At 37.6% G+C, this 19,149-nt stretch overlaps 6 protein-coding genes across 7 annotated transcripts; 3 read left to right on the forward strand and 3 right to left on the reverse strand.

Annotated features, from left to right (window-relative positions):
* Positions 1-3,751: 3,751 nt before the first annotated feature.
* LOC111792640 (17.8 kDa class I heat shock protein-like) lies at positions 3,752-4,541 on the forward strand. Its single transcript, XM_023674184.1, has one exon. It carries the CDS (start codon positions 3,877-3,879, stop codon positions 4,354-4,356), a length of 480 nt encoding a protein of 159 aa, XP_023529952.1. The 5' UTR covers positions 3,752-3,876; the 3' UTR covers positions 4,357-4,541.
* Positions 4,542-5,172: 631 nt separating this feature from the next.
* LOC111792675 (17.8 kDa class I heat shock protein-like) lies at positions 5,173-5,891 on the reverse strand. The gene has a single exon (XM_023674230.1). It carries the CDS (start codon positions 5,824-5,826, stop codon positions 5,347-5,349), a length of 480 nt encoding a protein of 159 aa, XP_023529998.1. The 5' UTR covers positions 5,827-5,891; the 3' UTR covers positions 5,173-5,346.
* Positions 5,892-6,202: 311 nt separating this feature from the next.
* LOC111792666 (17.8 kDa class I heat shock protein-like) lies at positions 6,203-6,872 on the forward strand. The gene has a single exon (XM_023674220.1). The coding sequence runs from the start codon at positions 6,305-6,307 to the stop codon at positions 6,782-6,784; it is 480 nt and encodes a 159-aa protein (XP_023529988.1). The 5' UTR covers positions 6,203-6,304; the 3' UTR covers positions 6,785-6,872.
* A 761-nt stretch (positions 6,873-7,633) lies between these two features.
* On the reverse strand, positions 7,634-9,326 carry LOC111792633 (7-deoxyloganetic acid glucosyltransferase-like). The gene is made up of 2 exons (XM_023674173.1): positions 8,773-9,326; positions 7,634-8,688 (listed from the first exon to the last, which is right to left on the reverse strand). The coding sequence occupies exons 1-2, from the start codon at positions 9,266-9,268 to the stop codon at positions 7,733-7,735; spliced, it is 1,452 nt and encodes a 483-aa protein (XP_023529941.1). The 5' UTR covers positions 9,269-9,326; the 3' UTR covers positions 7,634-7,732.
* An 872-nt stretch (positions 9,327-10,198) lies between these two features.
* Positions 10,199-13,236, forward strand: LOC111796742 (7-deoxyloganetic acid glucosyltransferase-like). Of its 2 annotated transcripts, XR_002815413.1 has the most exons (4): positions 10,199-10,887; positions 10,969-11,914; positions 12,872-13,048; positions 13,151-13,236. XR_002815413.1 is itself a non-coding variant. In XM_023679489.1 (3 exons), the coding sequence occupies exons 1-3, from the start codon at positions 10,389-10,391 to the stop codon at positions 12,882-12,884; spliced, it is 1,458 nt and encodes a 485-aa protein (XP_023535257.1). In that variant the 5' UTR covers positions 10,199-10,388; the 3' UTR covers positions 12,885-13,120. The 2 variants fall into 2 exon arrangements, 1 of the variants encoding a protein (XP_023535257.1); XM_023679489.1 differs by lacking the exon at positions 13,151-13,236 and having other exon boundaries at positions 12,872-13,120.
* Positions 13,237-13,778: 542 nt separating this feature from the next.
* On the reverse strand, positions 13,779-15,951 carry LOC111796750. Its single transcript, XM_023679504.1, has 5 exons — positions 15,334-15,951; positions 14,955-15,244; positions 14,541-14,865; positions 14,356-14,454; positions 13,779-14,263 (listed from the first exon to the last, which is right to left on the reverse strand). The coding sequence occupies exons 2-5, from the start codon at positions 15,237-15,239 to the stop codon at positions 14,148-14,150; spliced, it is 825 nt and encodes a 274-aa protein (XP_023535272.1). The 5' UTR covers positions 15,240-15,244; positions 15,334-15,951; the 3' UTR covers positions 13,779-14,147.
* Positions 15,952-19,149: the final 3,198 nt, after the last annotated feature.

Here is a 19,149-nt window from a genome sequence, read left to right on the forward strand (position 1 = left end):
CACAAACAAAACATTCATTTGTTAACAATGATGAGACTTACAACTATGTGTGTTCCAGATGATACTAAAATAAATCAAACATAATCACATGGATTATAAACACAATAACAAACATCCCAAACTAAAATAAAGCATTGGGAATAACCAAACTTAATTTTCCCAAAATTGGAATGTTTTTCAAACCCATTAAATTCCACCAACAACTTGTACACAAAAACGGGGAAACCTCAAAATATATTCTCATTACAATTAACTTCTTTTCTTTCTTTTTTTTTTTTAAGATTATTATATAATTTCTGACTTGGCATTATATATTTTTAGTTAAGTCTTTAAATATGTCACTTCTGGTTTATTATATATTTTTAGTTAAGTCTTTAAATCTGTCACTTCTGGTTTTTTATTAAATGATGTATATAAAATTAATGTCAATAACAAAGTTTAGTGACTAAAAGAGAATATTTTAAAATTAAATTTAAAATTTACCGTATTAGAACAAAAGTACGCATGACAAACCAAGTTTAAGGATAAAATTTATATATAATTTTTATTAGCAAAAATTAATTTAAAAAAATTATATCAACTTAGATAAATCTTAAATAAGTGCGAGTAATTTTTACACTCTGACTTAATTTTCACTAACATGCACACTAATAAAAATCTTTAAAGTAGTTAAAATTAATAAAATACAGTTTAGTATGGTGATAATTTTAACCCTGGCACAAATTAACTATTGAATATATTTATTTTTTAAACTTATTAAAGGTAATGAAATTGGAAATTTGTGGTTAGAATAAGTTTAGAGTGAAAATTATTTTTTTTTTTTTTTTTTTTTTTTGGGAACATTTATTATAATTAAAAGGGAGAGAATAAAAAAAAAAATGAAAAAAGGGGGGAGGGAAGGTTAAGCACTAAAGTGGGTCTTTTTATATTGAAGTGTTCCCCTAGGAACCGAGTTAGAGGATGAAGATGAAGAAAGGCTATTGTGTGGAACTACAGGAAGCATCCAAAGGGATCGCATTGATCCCAACTTATCTATATCCTTCAATTTCTTCTACGTAATTTTGGATCATGCTATCCCTTCGGATGCCTCCTTTAGCTACTAATCCCTCCACTCCTCCGCCCCCCTCCGCCGCTCCCCATCTCAAACTTTCCGGCAAGGCTTCTGCATCTCAAGTACGTTTTCCCCTTTAAACTACTCAATTACGACCACTTTATGCATTTGTTTTGTTCGGTTTTAATTGGATGAACACACTTTTTTCTTACACCTCTAGATCTGATCTCTCCACCAAATGTTAAATTATAGGAAAAAAGGAATTTTTTTTTTTTTTTTTTTTTTTAATTTTTATTTATATTTGCCCATTATAAATATTAGGTTTAGCTATACCATATATGAATATCCATTTTGAAATATTTTTGTAATTTTTCTAAGGAAGTGTTGGTACTCTTTCTTTGCTTTGTTATTCACCTTTTTTCGATAATTTTATAAACTAAACTAAAATTGGACTTAAAAAAAGAGTTTTACAAACTTGTTGAATTTGACTAAAATTCTTTTTAGATTTCCTTTATCTTTAGGGTTACATAACATGTTGGGCTTATTTAATTATTATTTTTTGTGGGTAAAGAAAGGAAGAAAGATTATGGTATTGATGATGTTCATGGACAGCATGATGGAAGGCTTGTAACTTTGGAAATGAAATCAAATCTTCCAAAACAATTTAGTTTAAAGTAAAGAAGATTTTGATGATTAAAAGCTTCCAAAACATATTCATTTCACCTCTGGAAAAAAGTATACAAATTGTTGACCATTAATCTCATTGTGTCGTGGTTCTTTAATTATATCCAACCCTGTTATGATCATGAGAATATGTTTAAAATTATTATTATTAATTGATAGTTGATAGTGTGGGTGTGACCAATTAATTTGGTGCATGTGTGGGTGTTAGTTAGACTGGAATTGATAATGTTTCTGGGAGGAGCAAAGTGTGTCCCTTTAGTGAGGAGGAGCATGGGAGGCCCCATTTCCCCATCATTCTGCCCCTTATTATTACAAAACTTTCTTTCATATTTGTAAATTTAGTCATTCCAAGTGAACTTTAATTCGAAGACAAGACGAAAAGATGGGATGTTGGGTGGGTTGGTGATGGACAGTGGAAGGACATATGGACAACATTTGTAGCACACTCACACACCCTCTACTATTCACTATCACCACCTTACTTTCGAATTCTATACCCTCTTTTTGCTACAATACACTTCACCTTATGCTTCTTGTTTTTGTTTTGGAATAGTAGGAGTTCTTACAACCAATACTTCATACACTAACTCTATCAAATTATTCTTAATATGATGGTGTAATTTGGACATTATCCTTTTAATTGAATTTTTATGGGCACTCAAAAGTTCTTTAGAATTGCATTCTATTGGGAGAAGAGGTTAGAAAAAAACAAACATAATCAAGCTAGAACACTCTCTCTTATGCTTACCGTTTAAACTATGATTTGAGATTTGAATTCGACTCCTAATCTCTACATCTCCTGCAATATAGTCACATTATGACCAAAATTAAAACTCCGATCCCACTGGCATACCTTGTGTGTGACTTTTTTGATAACCTTTGTGACTAATTATATTGGCAGAGATTCATAAACAGGTAGGTCTCATCACAATTTTAAAGTATGTTTTAGTAATGCACATCAACATAAATTCACATATCAATAACATGTATCGATATCTAATAAATTAAAAAAGTTCAAAAAATATTTATTATTCATTTAAATAATACTAATATTTATGACTAAATTTACTCTAAAAGCTTTAAATAATTTATAAGTTGTTATTTAGCCTGAAATAGCGTCTAAACCTCTAACCAGAATTCAAATCTAAGCATAACAAAATTTGATAGGCCACACTCCAATTTACAACACTTTAAATGAGTTATAAAATGATAAGAATGAGTCTTTACTCCAAAGGGGTTCAATTCTATAATTAAAAAACTCCAAGAACCATGGAGAACATTATGAATCCTTCACATGAAACGAACTCACCTCGTGAGCTTGATTATCTATATAGGGCAGTGACAAAATTTGCTAAATCTTGTGGGTCCAATGTCGGAACAGAGTGGGCATTCGAGGTCAGAGTTAACCGGGTTGCTACTGATGCCAAACGGGCCTCAAAATGTCGTTTGAAGGCTATTGTGGACACTGATTAAAACCATGATCGTTGCTGGTAGCCAACCACGCTTCTCCTGGAATTTCCGTAACTCGTCTGGTCACTTCAGTCGAGATACACCGCTCATTTCAGAGTCGCGAGGAAGAGAGTGTCCTGTTGATGTATCGCATTAACATCGATGACCCTTCGTTCGTCATTGTAGCTATCATCGTTGTTCCATGTATCATGACCGAAGGAGGAGCCATTTCTTTTTTCTTTTTTTGACTTTTGGTTCAAAATTGGTGCTCCAACGGAAGCCGTACAAAACTCCATGCTCTTCGGGACCAATTGGTAATTGGATTAAGAACTAAATTTTGGAACAAAAGAAGCCCATAATTTTGAACGAGCAAATAAGCCCATAATTTTGAACAAGCAAATAAGCCCATAGTTGAGGCCCAATGAAACTATGGATTGGATCGGAATTACTGTGCAGAGTTGGTCCAAATCCATCGAGAACATGGTAGAAGCTTGTGGACAATCCAGGAAAGGAAGAGGGGAGAAGATACTAGAAAAGCCACGAAACCACTCGCATGCTCTGTTGCTTCCTATTTAAATGCCTTGATCCCGGCGGTGGAAGAGCATCGACAAACACAGCAAACGAAATTCCAATTCTATCAATCTCAGGTATCAGTTTCAGCAATTCTACTATCTAATTCACCAACAACGACGATGGCGTTGATTCCAAGCATTTTTGGTGGGCGCCGGAGCAACGTCTTCGATCCCTTCTCCTTAGACGTTTGGGATCCTTTCGAAGGCTTCCCATTTTCAAGCTCTCTGGCCAACGTCCCCTCCTCTGCTCGCGAGACCTCTGCTTTTGCCAACACCCGCATCGACTGGAAGGAGACCCCAGAAGCCCACGTGTTCAAGGCGGATCTTCCAGGGATCAAAAAGGAGGAAGTGAAGGTTGAAATTGAGGAAGGGGGAGTTCTGCAGATCAGCGGAGAGAGAAGCAAAGAGCAGGAGGAGAAGAACGACAAGTGGCATAGAATTGAACGAAGCAGTGGGAAGTTCATGAGGAGATTCAGGCTGCCTGAGAATGCGAAAGTAGAAGAAGTGAAGGCCAACATGGAGAATGGGGTGCTGACGGTGACGGTGCCCAAAATGGAAGTGAAGAAGCCAGAAATGAAGAGCATTGAAATCTCTGGTTAGAAGGAGGGCGAGTGTTGTGCATCTGCCCATGTTGGTGAGGAGTTCGTATGAATGTTGTTAAATAAATCGTCAAAATTGAGTTTTTATGTATTTTGCGAGTGTGAAAAGATGAAAAATGATAGATGTAATCATCTAAGTAATGGAATGTAATCATGTTTATGTTTATTTATACTTTAAAAGTGTGTTAAAAGAAGTGTGGAAATTTTATCTTTCTTTTCCATTTCAATATTTCACTTTCTTTTCTTCAATGTTCTTTTCCATTTCAACATTGAAGAAGTAAAATGGAGTTCTAAGAATTTTTGAAGTTTCATTTAATTTTGATAAGAATTTCTAAAGCTCTTGTTGTAAAGGAATAATAACATAGTTGAAGATAAAACAAAATAGTTATGATAAGAATTTCTAAAGCTCTTGTTGTAAAGGAATAATAACATAGTTGAAGATAAAACAAAAAAGATAAAACAAGTTTGAGGAATAATAACTTAATTGTAAGTATTGAATTATACATGAATGATACATAATGTATAATGTGATTTTTATAATGTATATTGTGGATTTAGGTTACTGGCTACAACATAATTGAATGTTATAATGTATATTGTTGTGGGTTTAGGTTACATGTTATAATGTATATTGTGGAGTTAGGTTTTACGTTGTGAATCTGGTTAATTTTGAGACCAAATAAGGGAGCATTTTGTGGTTAATTTTGAGACCAAATAAGGGAGCATTTTGAGGCCAACTAGAATTCATTGGAAGCGAAAATGAAGAGGAGAACGGAAAGTTCAAGCTTTTAGTTGCCTCTACTTACCAAACAAGACCTACAAACAACTTACATTATTTTCATTTTCATCGGACACACCCAAACAAACCTTTTTCATGTTCGATTACAAAGCCAATGCACATTGCAGAACACAAGATAGATGAATAATTTATTCAACTTCATCCATATACGAATTGATCCTAACATGGGCAGCCTGTCAGGATGAAGATCGTCTACCCAGAAATGTCAATCGACTTAACTTCTGGCTTCTTCTCTTCCATCTTCGGCACTCTTACTGTTAGAACCCCGTTCTCCATGCTCGCCTTCACCTCCTCAACCTTCGCGTTCTCAGGCAGCCTGAATCTTCTCATGAACTTCCCACTGCTTCGTTCCACTCTATGCCATTTATCATTCTTCTCCTCCTGCTCTTTGCTCCTTTCTCCACTGATCTGCAGAACTCTGCCTTCTTCCACTTCTACTTTTACTTCCTCCTTCTTGATCCCCGGAAGATCTGCCTTGAAGATGTGGGCTTCTGGGGTCTCTTTCCAGTCGATGCGAGTGTTGGCAAAAGCAGAGGTCTCCCTGGCAGAGGAAGGGGCGTTGGCCAATGAGGTTGCAAATGGGAAGCCTTGAAAAGGATCCCAAACGTCCAATGAAAAGGGGTCGAAGATGTTGCTTCGGCGGCCACCAAAAATGCTTGGAATCAGAGCCATGGATGATGATTTTCGAAACGCAGAGTGGTAGACTTGGAAACTTTGTATCACTGCTTTCGATGATGCTCTTCCGCCCTTGGGCTTCAGCCATTTAAATAGGATGCAGCAGAAGATGTGAGAGCTTTCGTGGGCTTTCTCGCATTATCCACTTCAGCTTTTCTGGTTTCCATAAGCTTCTACAACTTTCTCCACGGATTTGGACCCATTCTGCGCAATACTTGAGGCCCAATCCGTCATCGTACAAGAAGTACAATCAAGTAATTGAATTTAACCATAAATATGTAATCAGAAAAATCGATAAACAAAAAATAAAAATGGAAATCCCAATTCCAATTCCAAATAGATCGTGAAGGTTGGAGAAGATTCCGGAAGTTTCTACATTTTCTACGTTTTGTAGAAGTCTGTTTCAAGTATAAACTCATTCAAACATCCACATCTTTAGCACTCTTTTCACAAAGCTATCAATATCAACAAGACCATGGCTCTGATTCCAAGCATTTTCGGTGGCCGCCGGAGCAACATCTTCGACCCCTTTTCATTGGACGCTTGCGATCCTTTTCAAGGCTTCCCATTTTCAAGCTCACTGGCTAACGTGCCTTCCTCCGCCCGGGAGACCTCTGCTTTTGCCAACACTCGCATCGACTGGAAGGAGACCCCGCAAGCCCATATCTTCACAGCCGATCTCCCTGGGATCAACAAAGACCAACTCAAAGTTGAGGTTGAAGAAGGCAGAGTTTTGCAGATCAGTGGAGAGAGAAGCAAAGAACAGGAGGAGAAGAATGAGAAATGGCATAGAATTGAGCGGAGCAGTGGGAAGTTCATGAGGAGATTTAGGCTCCCAGAAGATGCCAAAGTTGAGGAGGTGAAGGCAAGAATGGAGAACGGAGTTCTTACTGTGACAGTACCGAAAGTGGAAGCGAAGAAGCCTGAAATCAAGTCCATTGAAATCTCAGCTTAACTTTATTTATTGCTCGGTTCTGTGTTTGTCTACCCTGAAATGTTCTGTAGATCCTCTATGGTTATAAGTTTTGCAGTTATGTGTTTGTCTTGTTAGACGAACACGACTCTCCACAATGGTATGATATTGTCCACTTTGAGCATAAGCTCTCATGGTTTTGCTTTGGGATTCCCCAAAAAGACGAACACGACTCTCCACAATGGTATGATATTGTCCACTTTGAGCATAAGCTCTCATGGCTTTGCTTTGGGATTCCCCAAAAGGCCTCATGCCAATGGAGATAGTATTCCTCACTTATAAACCCATGATCATTCCCTAAATTAGTCGATGTGGGACTTCCATCATCCAACACCTCCCCTCGAACAAAGTGCGCCTCCCCTTAATCGAGGCTCGACTCCTTTGGAGTCTTAGTCATTTTTGACTGCCTTCGAGGAGGGGCTTGGCTTGGCTCCTTTTCTTTAGGAGTTCTTTGTTCGATATTTGAGGATTTGAGGATTTACCAATCTATTGGCACGACTAAGTTTAGGGCATGGCTCTGATACCATGTTAGACGAACACACTCTCCACAATGGTATGATATTGTCCACTTTGAGCATAAGCTCTCATGGCTTTGCTTTGGGATTCCCCAAAAGGCCTCATGCCAATGGAGATAGTATTCCTCACTTATAAACCTATAAACCCATGATCATTCCCTAAATTAGTCGATGTGGGACTTCCATCATCCAACATGTCTACCCTGAAATGTTCTGTAGATGTCTACCCTGAAATGTTCTGTAGATCTCTATGGTTATAAGTTTTGTTCAATGTGTCTGGAAACTCGACTTGGGTTTCCCCCTTCTCCCACTCATGTAACGAAAAGAAAGAAACCTCTTTTATTAAATATGGTTGCATAGCTAATTTGGGTCACAATATTATTCAAAGCTTACAACATACAGGAAAATGAAATGCTCAGTGAATGGCTTCTCTCTGTCGTCGGTAAAGCAATCGAATATCGCTAATCATCCGCTCCAAATCACGGAAGGATGATCCACCTTCTTCCACACTTGTCTTCGCCAATTTTGCAGTCTCAATAACAGAACCCATCAATTCATTTCTCTTATTTTCCATCACATCATTCACCATCTGTGACACTGTCTCTCTGTCGCAAACATCCTTCATGTCCACTCCAATCCTCCAAACCTCGCTCACGTATCGGCTGTTCGTCTGCTGGTCCGCAAACTGAGGCCAACAGATCATTGGCACACCGGCGACTATGCTCTCTAAAGTCGAATTCCATCCACAGTGAGTCAAAAACCCTCCAATGGCTTCATGGGCCAGCACTTCCTCTTGCGGCGCCCACTCCACCATACAACCCCTCTCCTTCGTCCCCTTCTCCAATTCCTCCGGAATCCCGTTTTCCCCATCTTCTCCGGCCACCAAATTGGGCCGCACAACCCACAGAAACCGTCTACCGCTATTCACCAATCCGTGCCAGAACTCTCTGAATTGACCATCCCCCATGACTACAACGCTACCAAAGCTAACGTAGATGACAGATTTCGGAGGTTGAGCGTCCAGCCACGCCAGGCAGCTCCGATCCACCTCCCAAAGGTTGTTGAAAGACTCCGATCCCAATGGAGATTCTTCACCGGAAAGCCTGGATTTTAGGAGACTGTGGAGAGGTCCGATCGCGTAGACATTTGGGCACCGCCTTCGAAGACATGACAAAATGGGTCCTTCCAAGTCCTCAAACGTGTTGAATATCAGAGAGTGGGCCTTTAAGCTCTGTATGGTTTGGGTGACGCCGTGTTGAAGAGCTGGATCAGATGGGTCTTTGAGTCGGCAGAAGCTTGGGAGATCTCTGCATCGGAGAACGTTTTCCATTCCAGTCACGCCGTCGATCATTCTATCCATGTCTTCTTCTCCTGAATTTCAAGGGAAATCAATCAATCAATTCACGCAACAGCAAACAAATTGGGGGGAAAAGTGGAAAATGGATCATCGATCACCTTTAATGGGAAGCTGGCCATCTTCAATGAGCATGGGAACAAATGAATAAGCCCAGAAAGAACAAGCGCTAATGGTCCGAAAACTAAATACCGGGATCTTAGGTTGAGCGTCAACGTCAACGATGAAATTGAAAAGGCCGTCAAGAATTATGCAGGTGGGGTTCGGACCCAGTTCACCGGAAAGCAGCATCTGGGTGAGAAGTGGCTTGGTGATGGAATTCAAACGACGGATCAAGTCGGCGAACATGCCGAGGGTGCGATTTTGGGGTGTTAGGCCGTCGGTTATGGTTCGAAATTGGAAATTGGGAAAGCGAGAGAAACGAGATAGGATGTCAGAGTGAAGGGTAAGTTTTTGGTGAATACGGTGTATGTTAAGGAAGGTGATACGGAGGCCGGAGAGGGAAAGAAGCTCGGCGAGTTTGAGCATGGAGTTGACATGGCCTTGAGCCGGGAAGGGGAAGATCAGAACGTGAGGCACTTCTCCTTCTTGCTCCATGGGTTTCTACCTAGGGTCTACTGCGCTATTTCCCTCCCCATCAACTCAATTTATAGCTCACATTTCTTAAGTAAACTATTACTTGGGTTTTGGAAAAGCGGAAGACTTTGAATTTTTACCAATTTAAACCACTTTCAATTCCATAACTTCAAATTTACCCTACACTTTCAACAAATGGGCAATTACAGCTTTGTAGTTTGTTTGATTGTCTGTGTGATTTGTTTTATTTTGAAATTTTAGTTAGATTGTGGAGTTGGATTTTTAAAATAATCTACTTCATGAACTTTTTATGTATGAATTCAGACCCCAATTTATATTAAAGATGCAATATGTCTAATATTTATGTTACAAATTATGAATTGTCACAATGTTTTATCTAATATTTATGTTACAAATTATGAATTGTCACAATGTTTTATCTAATATTTATGTTACAAATTATGAATTGTCACAATGTTTTATCTAATATTTATGTTACAAATTATGAATTGTCACAATGTTTTATCTAATATTTATGTTACAAATTATGAATTGTCACAATGTTTTATCTAATATTTATGTTACAAATTATGAATTGTCACAATGTTTTATCTAATATTTATGTTACAAATTATGAATTGTCACAATGTTTTATCTAATATTTATGTTACAAATTATGAATTGTCACAATGTTTTATCTAATATTTATGTTACAAATTATGAATTGTCACAATGTTTTATCTAATATTTATGTTACAAATTATGAATTGTCACAATGTTTTATCTAATATTTATGTTACAAATTATGAATTGTCACAATGTTTTACACAATTTATTTTAAAGAAAAATAGCTTTTTTCTCACTAAAAAAATATTTATGTTTTTGTTGAATGTTATTATATATGTAGAGGGTTGAGTGAATTGGCTAGCCTTCGAGTTGGCACTCACTAAAACAGGGTTTTACTTTGAAGAAAGAACCGAGTATTGCACGGAAACTATCAACCAATAATCAAGCTTCTAGATTCTTGTCAAGATTCTTATCAAGAACAAAAACGCATACATTCACACCCACACACCACAAAAAACAAGCAAACCAGAAAGAGAAGCCGGTCGCGGAGGAAGCTGCAGACACAGAATTAAGCATGGAGCAGGAAGAAGCAGAGCCCCATGTTCTGATGTTTCCCTTTCCAGCCTTGGGGCATGTCAACCCAATGCTCAAACTCGCCCAACTTCTTTCCCTCTCCGGCCTCCGAATCACCTTCCTCAACATCCACCGTATCCACCAAACCCTCGTTCTTCACACAAACCTCCAATCTCGTTTCTCTCGCTTTCCCAAATTCAGATTCCAAACCATCACCGACGGCCTTCCCCCTAACTACACCGGCGGCTTGACCAAGCTCTCTGAATTGACTCACAGCATGGAAGCCGTAACCAAGCCCCTTCTCAGACAGATGCTGGTCTCTAGTCAACTGGGTCCCATTCCGACCTGCATAATTCTTGATGGGTTTTTCAGTTTCATGGTTGATGTTGACGCTGAGCCTAGAATCCCCGTTTTCTGTTTTCGTACTGTCAGTGCTTGTTCTTTTTGGGCTTATTCATCCATTCCCAGTCTCATCGAAGATGGTCAGCTGCCTGTGAAAGGTAATCAATCGACAATCGATTTTCCAATTTTCCCATTCTGCTTGCTGTTGATCGACTTAATGGATTTCCATTGAAATGCAGGGGAAGAGGACATGGACAGAATGATCGTAGGCGTGGCTGGAATGGAAAATATTCTCCGATGCAGAGATCTTCCAAGCTTCAGCCGAGTGGGGGACCGCACGGATCCGATCCTTCAATACAGCGTGAACCAAACCATACAAAGCTCTAAAGCTCACTCTCTGATATTGAACACATTTGAGGACTTGGAAGGCCCCATTCTATCTCGTCTACGGAGCCGATGCCCAAATGTCTACGCAATCGGACCTCTTCATGCCCACCTGAAATCAAGACTTTCCGGTGAAATAACTCGGCCGGAACCGGAGTCTTCGAACGGCTATTGGGAGGTGGATCGGAGCTGCCTGGCATGGCTCGACGCTCAGCCTTCGAAATCTGTCGTCTACGTTAGCTTTGGAAGCGTTACGGTCATGGGGGATCGCCAATTTAGGGAGTTTTGGCACGGATTGGTGGATAGTGGGAGGCGGTTTCTGTGGGTTGTGCGGCCCAATTTGGTGGGCGGAAAAGATGGGGAAAATGGGATTCCAGCGGAGTTGGTGGAAGGGACGAAGGAAAGGGGGTGTATGGTGGGTTGGGCTCCGCAAGAGGAAGTGTTGCGACATGAAGCCATTGGAGGGTTTCTGACTCACTGTGGGTGGAATTCGACATTAGAGGGAATAGTGGGCAGCGTGCCAATGATCTGTTGGCCTCAATTTGCAGACCAGCTGACGAACAGCCGATACGTGAGCGAGGTTTGGAGAATTGGGGTGGACATGAAGGATGTTTGCGACAGAGAGATAGTGGCTCAGATGGTGAATGATGTGATGGAAAACAGGAGAAATGAATTGATGGGTTCTGTTATTGAGACTGCAAAATTGGCTAAGACAAGCGTGGAAGAAGGTGGATCGTCCTTCCGTGATTTGGAGCGAATGATCAACGATATTCGATTGCTTTGGAGGAGACGCATAAAGAGGTCATTTCCACCCGCTTAGCATATTTTTTTGTTTCTTTTCTATTGAGAATGCAATTGGAATGGAACCCAAGTAGCCATGTGTTAGGCAAACCTGTTTTGGTCGTCTCCTACATTTGTCTACCATCTTTAATGGACACATGATCCTCCATTACATTCTTCAAAGTAGGAGCAAAGTCATTAGTCTTAATCTTTGGGAGAAGAAAGTTTTGTTCAGTCAAGCATGAGTTGGACATCATTATTGGAATTAGACATGACTGGCGAAAGGTGGCACGGGAAAAGTGTTTGTAGTGATGGTAGACTTAGAATTAGGTATTTTGAAGGATGATATGACTATGGGATGGTTGGTGATCGCTTAACAAATTCCACACCTAATATCCTAACCAAACCCCACACAAATAGACTTAAAATGCTTCCAGCTTGAATCTTTTTCTGAAATCTAGCTTAGCCTATTGTATTGCTTCATTTCTCGATCATTCCTACAATTCAGGCTTTAATTATTACCACAAAATCACTGTCTTATTTTTTCCGTTCATAATTCAAGGCCCACAAAGAAACCTCAAGTCTTAAACCTTTTCTGGAATCTTCTGGACAGAGAACTGATGGTTGTTGGTTCCAGAATTGTGAATGATGAACACAACAGTGAGCTCTTGTCTTCGAGAAAAATGTATCTCGAACAAGAACACCAAATTGCTTTATGGCGTTGGAAGCCTCAGTGTTGGACGTGCAAGTTACTTCAAGTTTTGACGTGTGCAAAGATCCTCTCTGACTAACAAGAAAAGTTAGATCAAAGTCAATTGCTTCAAGTCCTTCCTTTTCAGTTGTGAGGCTTGGGATTATGAATGCTTATGATCGTTTCTGTATACAATAATGGATAGTTGCCTTTTTTTCCATCCACAAGAAAACTGATAGCTTGAGGCCTTTTCTTTCACCTATTGATATCACTTTCATGAATTGTAGTGGCTTGGCTTGACGAGGGTGGCAAAGTGGATGGTAAGCAAGGGTCATAACACAATAGGCGCAAACCCAGATGAAGATAGCATCAGAAGAGTTCTCCGTGGCATCGCAGTCTAATTTTTCCTCCTCTGCTCTCTTTGAAGATCTTAGAACACTACAAACAGACATAACACAAACACTGTAAGATATGAGTAAGATTTCTCTTTTATACTTAAACGACCCGTTTATCAAATCACATAAAATTTGCACATCTTTTGCTTTTGCCTACTTATATGAAAACAGTAGAAAAGGTAGAGTGAAGGTTGAGTAAATTTCACAACAAGCTTGAAATCTTCATTCTGAAGCATAAAGACTGGACAAGCTTTTGATCAAATCACTGCTAGAATTATGCATAAAGAAAAGTGGACTGTAGTTAGATAAGATGGATTTGAACATGAAATGCAAGAATTTCACACTTTTGGTTGAGTTGCTGCACCAGTTAGAGTGGAGCCTCTATCAAGAGCAGCAGCAGCAGAAGATAAGATAATATAATGCTAACATGTGATAATGTCTTGTTTCTATAATGTGGATTTGATGTTTGTTGAATAATCTGAAGCCATTATTATAATGAATGTTAGTTATTGATTAATTTAGATTTATGCTAACAAAGTTGAAACAAAATCCAAGATCCAGATTGAAGTGGATGCCATTCATGTCGAGTACAGAGGACAGCCCCATTGCTCCAACATAAAACTATTCATAGAAACGTACGGTCGGCGTGGTCGCATGGCATGGGAATGGCCATGCTCCCAATAAGATTGTCTATTTTTTTGGAGGAAAAAAGAACATATATTAAATCACAAAGTTAAAGATTCAAACTTTAATACTAACCAATGTTTATCAACAAATAAGAAGCTCTTGCTTCTACACATAAATCAACAAATAGTTTATTTATATTAGAAGGGTCTATAGCTATATACTATAGCTATATGTTTCAATTAAGAAACCCACAAAAATTATTACAATATCTCTCTGTCCCTAAGTCCCCACTTTCCTATAAATTACTCTCTTTTTCTCTGTTTCCCCCCTTTCTGATGAATGAACGCTGCATTTTTACTCTGTTCTCCATCTAATGAAACCTAACTGGTAACTACAAACCTGCAAACAAATCCTTTTTCCATCTTTAAGTTACAACCCTTAATTCATATCTTTATTGTTCCCTATTCTAAAAGAAAGAACACTTCAATCTTCCCAATGAAAAAGCACTTTTTTTTTTCAACTTCCAGTAGTTTTGTTTGCTTTAGTATGTCCACTCCTGAGGAAGAAGAAACTCATGGCTTTGGCCTCTTTCTGCCGGCCGGGAATAACTCAGCCTCTGCTGCGCGAAAATGGCGTTTCTTTGAGCCATTAAAGCTTCTGAAGAAAATAAAAATAAAAATAAAAAAAGCTCATTAGCATATTACTATTTAACAGATCTCAAGATGTTTGAATTGTTTCAACATACTCACCGTAGCTCGGTGGAAGGCGGCGATTTGACGTCATCTGGGGAACAGATCGGTTGAAGTCCTGAACGTTCTTCCCTGGAAGCAGAGCAATCGAGCCACAGTCTGAAGAAACAGAGCAAAAGTTAAGAATCAAGTTCAAATTCGAGAATCCGAGATTTCCAATTTGGTAAAAGAAGAAACAAAAGTACCTGCTCTTTTGCGAGATTGTGGTGGGTTGTTGTCGTATCGGCGAGGCAAGAAGACGCCAGTACCTGTGCACTCCTTTTTGGGGGCCGATCCGCTGCCGTGGTAGGCGGCAGATACAGCGGGAGTACTAGGCTGAGAAGGGTTTCTCCGGTGATGGGGATGCAGAGAAGGCCAAGCGGATTGAGGAAAATCCACAGCACGAACAAAATTCCCATGTTCATGGTGAACATCTCCCCTTCCGCAATAGATCTGTTGATTTTCAACCGTCACTTGTCTCCCCCAGTTTAAACAGCTTTCCTGTTTATTAATCGGAGACTCTGTTCCGAACTGAAAACAGAGAAGAAAACAGAGTTAAACGATTACAGATCAAAAACAGAGAACGAGGGAGTGAAAAAACGAGGCTAATTTAACTTCACCTGTGAAGGGTGGGAGTAAAATCCAGCGTTTCTCATGGAAGAAGCAAGCTTTGAAGAACTTTGAGAAGGACCAATAATCCCATCTCTTTGAGTGTTCATTTTGAGTCTCGCAACTTGCCCTGCAGCAGCATAGATAAGATCCCAAGTGTCTTCATCGCCGCCGAAGGGAGTGGTCGGAGGAGACGGCGCCTGAGACGGCCCGTTTGGGCTTCCGTCGCTCGACACCGAGCTCCAAGCCGACCAACTCCCAAACCCACTAAGAGTAGACTGAGGAGAACTAGCCATGGCCGNAAAAAAAAAAAAAACAGAGTCGCCGGTAAATGAAAAACCCATTGAAGAGTCAAAAATCGAGTGAATTAAAGAAAAATCAAAAGATGGGTACTTGGGGTTTGTGGACAGAAGCAGGTTTCAGGGAATCACGAAGAGTGGTGTGAGTAAGGCGGTGTGTCAACGCCGCAAGAAAGTCGCCGTCGTCGTCGTTGTCGTCATCGCCAAGAACAGATCCGAGGGGGGAATGAACAGGGGAGGAGTTGAAGTGATAAGGGAAGTCGGTGGGGAGGTTATGGTGGTCGGATAAAAAGTGGGGAGGGAGGGAGAAGTTGGAAGCAGAGGCCATGGTTGGAGAGAGAAAGGGAGAAACGGGGAATTGGGAATTTTGGAGTGAAGAAGAAGGGGAGGGGGGGGATTTAATAATTGGGATTTGAAGGAGGAGAAGAAGAAGAAGGAGAAGAAGAAGAAGGAGAAGAGGGACCCAACAAAAGAAGAGAGGGAAAGAGAATGTTGATAACAGTGTTTGCTTTTTGTTTAAGGTTTCAGGGTTACTTTGAGACAGTTCAAACCATGAGAGAGAAATGAAGAGAACACAGGATTTCCACTCTCCAATTCCAATTCCAATTCCAATTCCAATTCCAAACAACTCGAATCATTCAACGCTCCTAACCTCAAATATTTGTCTTTTCATCAAACTTATCTGCCATTTCTCTGTTTTCCCATCTCTTTTTTTAAACGTGATATTAGTACTTCTATCCACCTCTTACTTTGATTAATGAGGAGACACTAGTGTAATAATAATGCTTGTGATAATTGACATGTAATTGTTACAAATACATATACTCTTTCTTTCGAGATTAAAGGTTTAACAATAATGAATATTTTCTTAAGTTTTTATTATACTAGTATCAAAGTTTATATTATAGATGATAATAGAAAAATATAATAAATATTCTTATTACTACTATGAGTATAAAAAAAAAAAAAAAGTGAAAATATTATGTTTATATTTGTATGAGATTGGGCAGTGAAATCCAAAGCTTTAATTAGGGTCAAATGTTGAGGGAACCTAGCCTTTAATTATTCATCTTTGTGTCACTAATTAAAGTTATAGACACAATCATTTTAATTCTCTCTCTCTCTTACACATCTTTTTTGCCACATGATAATTTATTTTTTCCTGTTAAGAATTATTTTATTAATAAAGAAAACACATATAAGAATGATTAAGTTTAATAATTAGAAATGATTTGGCCGAAATCATCTCCTTATCCACTCCACGAATAAATTTGGGTTATTTATCGTGGGAATATGATCTGAATCTATATCAATCCCATTTCTTCCCCCTAATGGTTGGTGTAGCCATAGCCAACACTTTATTTAATATTTTTTTATTTTCAATCCATTTTTCCCCTTATTGGTTTGATTTTAAGATTAGATTAAGCTAAACTTACTTTACATACAACTCATTTAGGTTGTATTAGGAGTTGACTAAGTATCTAGCTAAAATGGAATTTGGAATGAAGCAGATTGTTCATCTCTAGTTGGATTAAGGTAAGAAAACTTTTAATTGGATAATTTTTTATATTGTTAGATATATATACATGTATTTGCTCTACAATCTGGTTGAACCTCTTGCATGTACTAAGTGATATGAGTTATTTATACATTCACGATCACAGACTATATGATCTATAATTTTATTCATAATCACGGGACAGATGGTCAAAACCTATGAAACCAAATTAACAAATAGGAAATTCAAAAGTCAACTAAAAATATTTAAAAAAATATAAAATGAAAGTAAGCAGGAAACAATTTAAATATAAAATTAAAAAAAGAAACATAGAAACTTACACAATAATTGTGGATATATATATATATATAATAAAATAATTTATTGTTTAAAAAATAGAAGAAAGAAAAAAGAGTGGAGGTTTTAAAAGCAGAGGATGTAGGCGTCACAGAAAACCCGTGAAATGTTTGAGAGCGCAGTTAATGTTTCCGTCTCAGACAGAATAGAATCTCCACCGTACAGATTCGGTAGCTTAACTGTCATCAACTACTAGACGCCGTCTCTATTACTTTCCCCCTTCATTGCCCGGACTTCAATCATTCTATTAATTACAGATAATAAGTTTCCCGCCAGCAGGATGAAAAAACAAAACATTATTTAAATACAGAAATTAATGTTCATGTCAGAGAACAGAACAGAATAAATTTGGTATTTTTGGAAATTAATGAAGACACAGAGCTCAAAAAGAAGCTCCAAATGGCGACCTGTGTTCATCTGTTCCCCCCCCACCACAATTTTTGTTTTATTAATTAAATCAAATATTAAAACATCTACCATTACTTTAACAATAAATAAAAAAAAGTTTAAATTTTATTTTTTTATCTTTAATTTTAAAATTTGTTCAAGAAAATAGTGCTTTTTTTTTTTTTTCCATTGAAATAGTGTAGAAATTAAGACGAGAATTAACCACAACTTATGGTTAAAATTGATTACGTTTATAATTTTAAACGCTATTTTAAAATAAAATAAATATTTTAATTTTGTAACAGAGGAAAAAGAAATGCTTGGGTTTACGTGCGCGTGCAATCACGATTTTATTTTCTCCTCTTTTGTTTATTTATTTGGTACCGTGTCTTAAGGGTCTCTCACAACACATTCCCCTACACTTTAAACCATTTATTTATTTATTTATAATTTTCCCACTTCTTTATTTAATCACAATTCAAACTAATATTTAAATGTACAAAATAATAATAATAAATAAATAAATAAATAAATCCACTAATAAAAAAGGAAAAATCAAAAGTCAAGATTGGTGGGTGGCCAAATTGCAAATCATCGGCTGAAATTAGTAAGGAAAATAATATTTATGGAATCCAAGTTGGTTATTTTGAATTATATTCAATCACTTTGGAATTAGCATCAAATCAATGGGATTGCTCTTGATTAAATTCCTCTAAATACTTTCATGCTTGAATGTACCCATAATTGGATCAATTTTACAAATTCTATATTAAAATTCCATTCCAAATTCAATCTAACATTTACATTTAAATTCAACACAAAAACACAGTCTTATTTTGTAAGACCCACAACATCCAGTTCTTCCCCCTTTCCACAACCACACACCACTTTCTTTTCACTTTAATAAAACATATTAATCAACTACCGGCAACCAAAACCTCATTCATAATTAAATACAAGGGTGGAGAGTAAATTTGTAATCCAATGTGTATATTNTTTTTTTTTTTTTTTTTTTTTTTTTTTTTTTTTTTTTTTGGCTATAAAGTGATCCTGTGGGACCCATAACAGATGAGAAATCACAGCCGTTGATTGCGTACGAGTTGCAACGGAGATGATATTGGCTTTGAATCTTGAGTGTAGTTTCAAAATTCATATGATGATCCGAAATTCAACTTTAAAGCGAAAACGAAACTGTGGGGACCCTCCAACCAGCTTATTAATCATCAGATCAATGTCCAGATCCTGTGAAATTATGAGTTTCCAATATTAAATTTTAACTTTTAATTTTAATTGAAAAGTGACCTATCCTTCAAAATTCAAATAATAATTTCAAATTCTATTAAAAAAGTATTTTTTTTTTTTTAAAAAAAAAAAAAAAAAACCCCACAATTTTGTATTATTAGAATTTGAATATAAGGGAAAATTAAATTATAGTAGCACATGAAATGAAAACAAATTGAAGAGAATATATTAAAATGGAATTTAAAAAGAAAAATGTTTTAATATTATAGTTTCAGAGTTGATGACATTCGGATCTAATCCGCAAGCTGTGGTTTCGGTTGCTTTTACAAATCCCAATAATTCAACTGTATTCTTTGAGGATTTTACACTCGTGTTTTTTCTTATTATTTTTTTTTGTCCTTATCTTATATTTTCAAAAAAATT

This window comes from Cucurbita pepo, chromosome LG01 (assembly GCF_002806865.2).
Source record: "Cucurbita pepo subsp. pepo cultivar mu-cu-16 chromosome LG01, ASM280686v2, whole genome shotgun sequence".
NCBI lineage: Eukaryota > Viridiplantae > Streptophyta > Magnoliopsida > Cucurbitales > Cucurbitaceae > Cucurbita > Cucurbita pepo.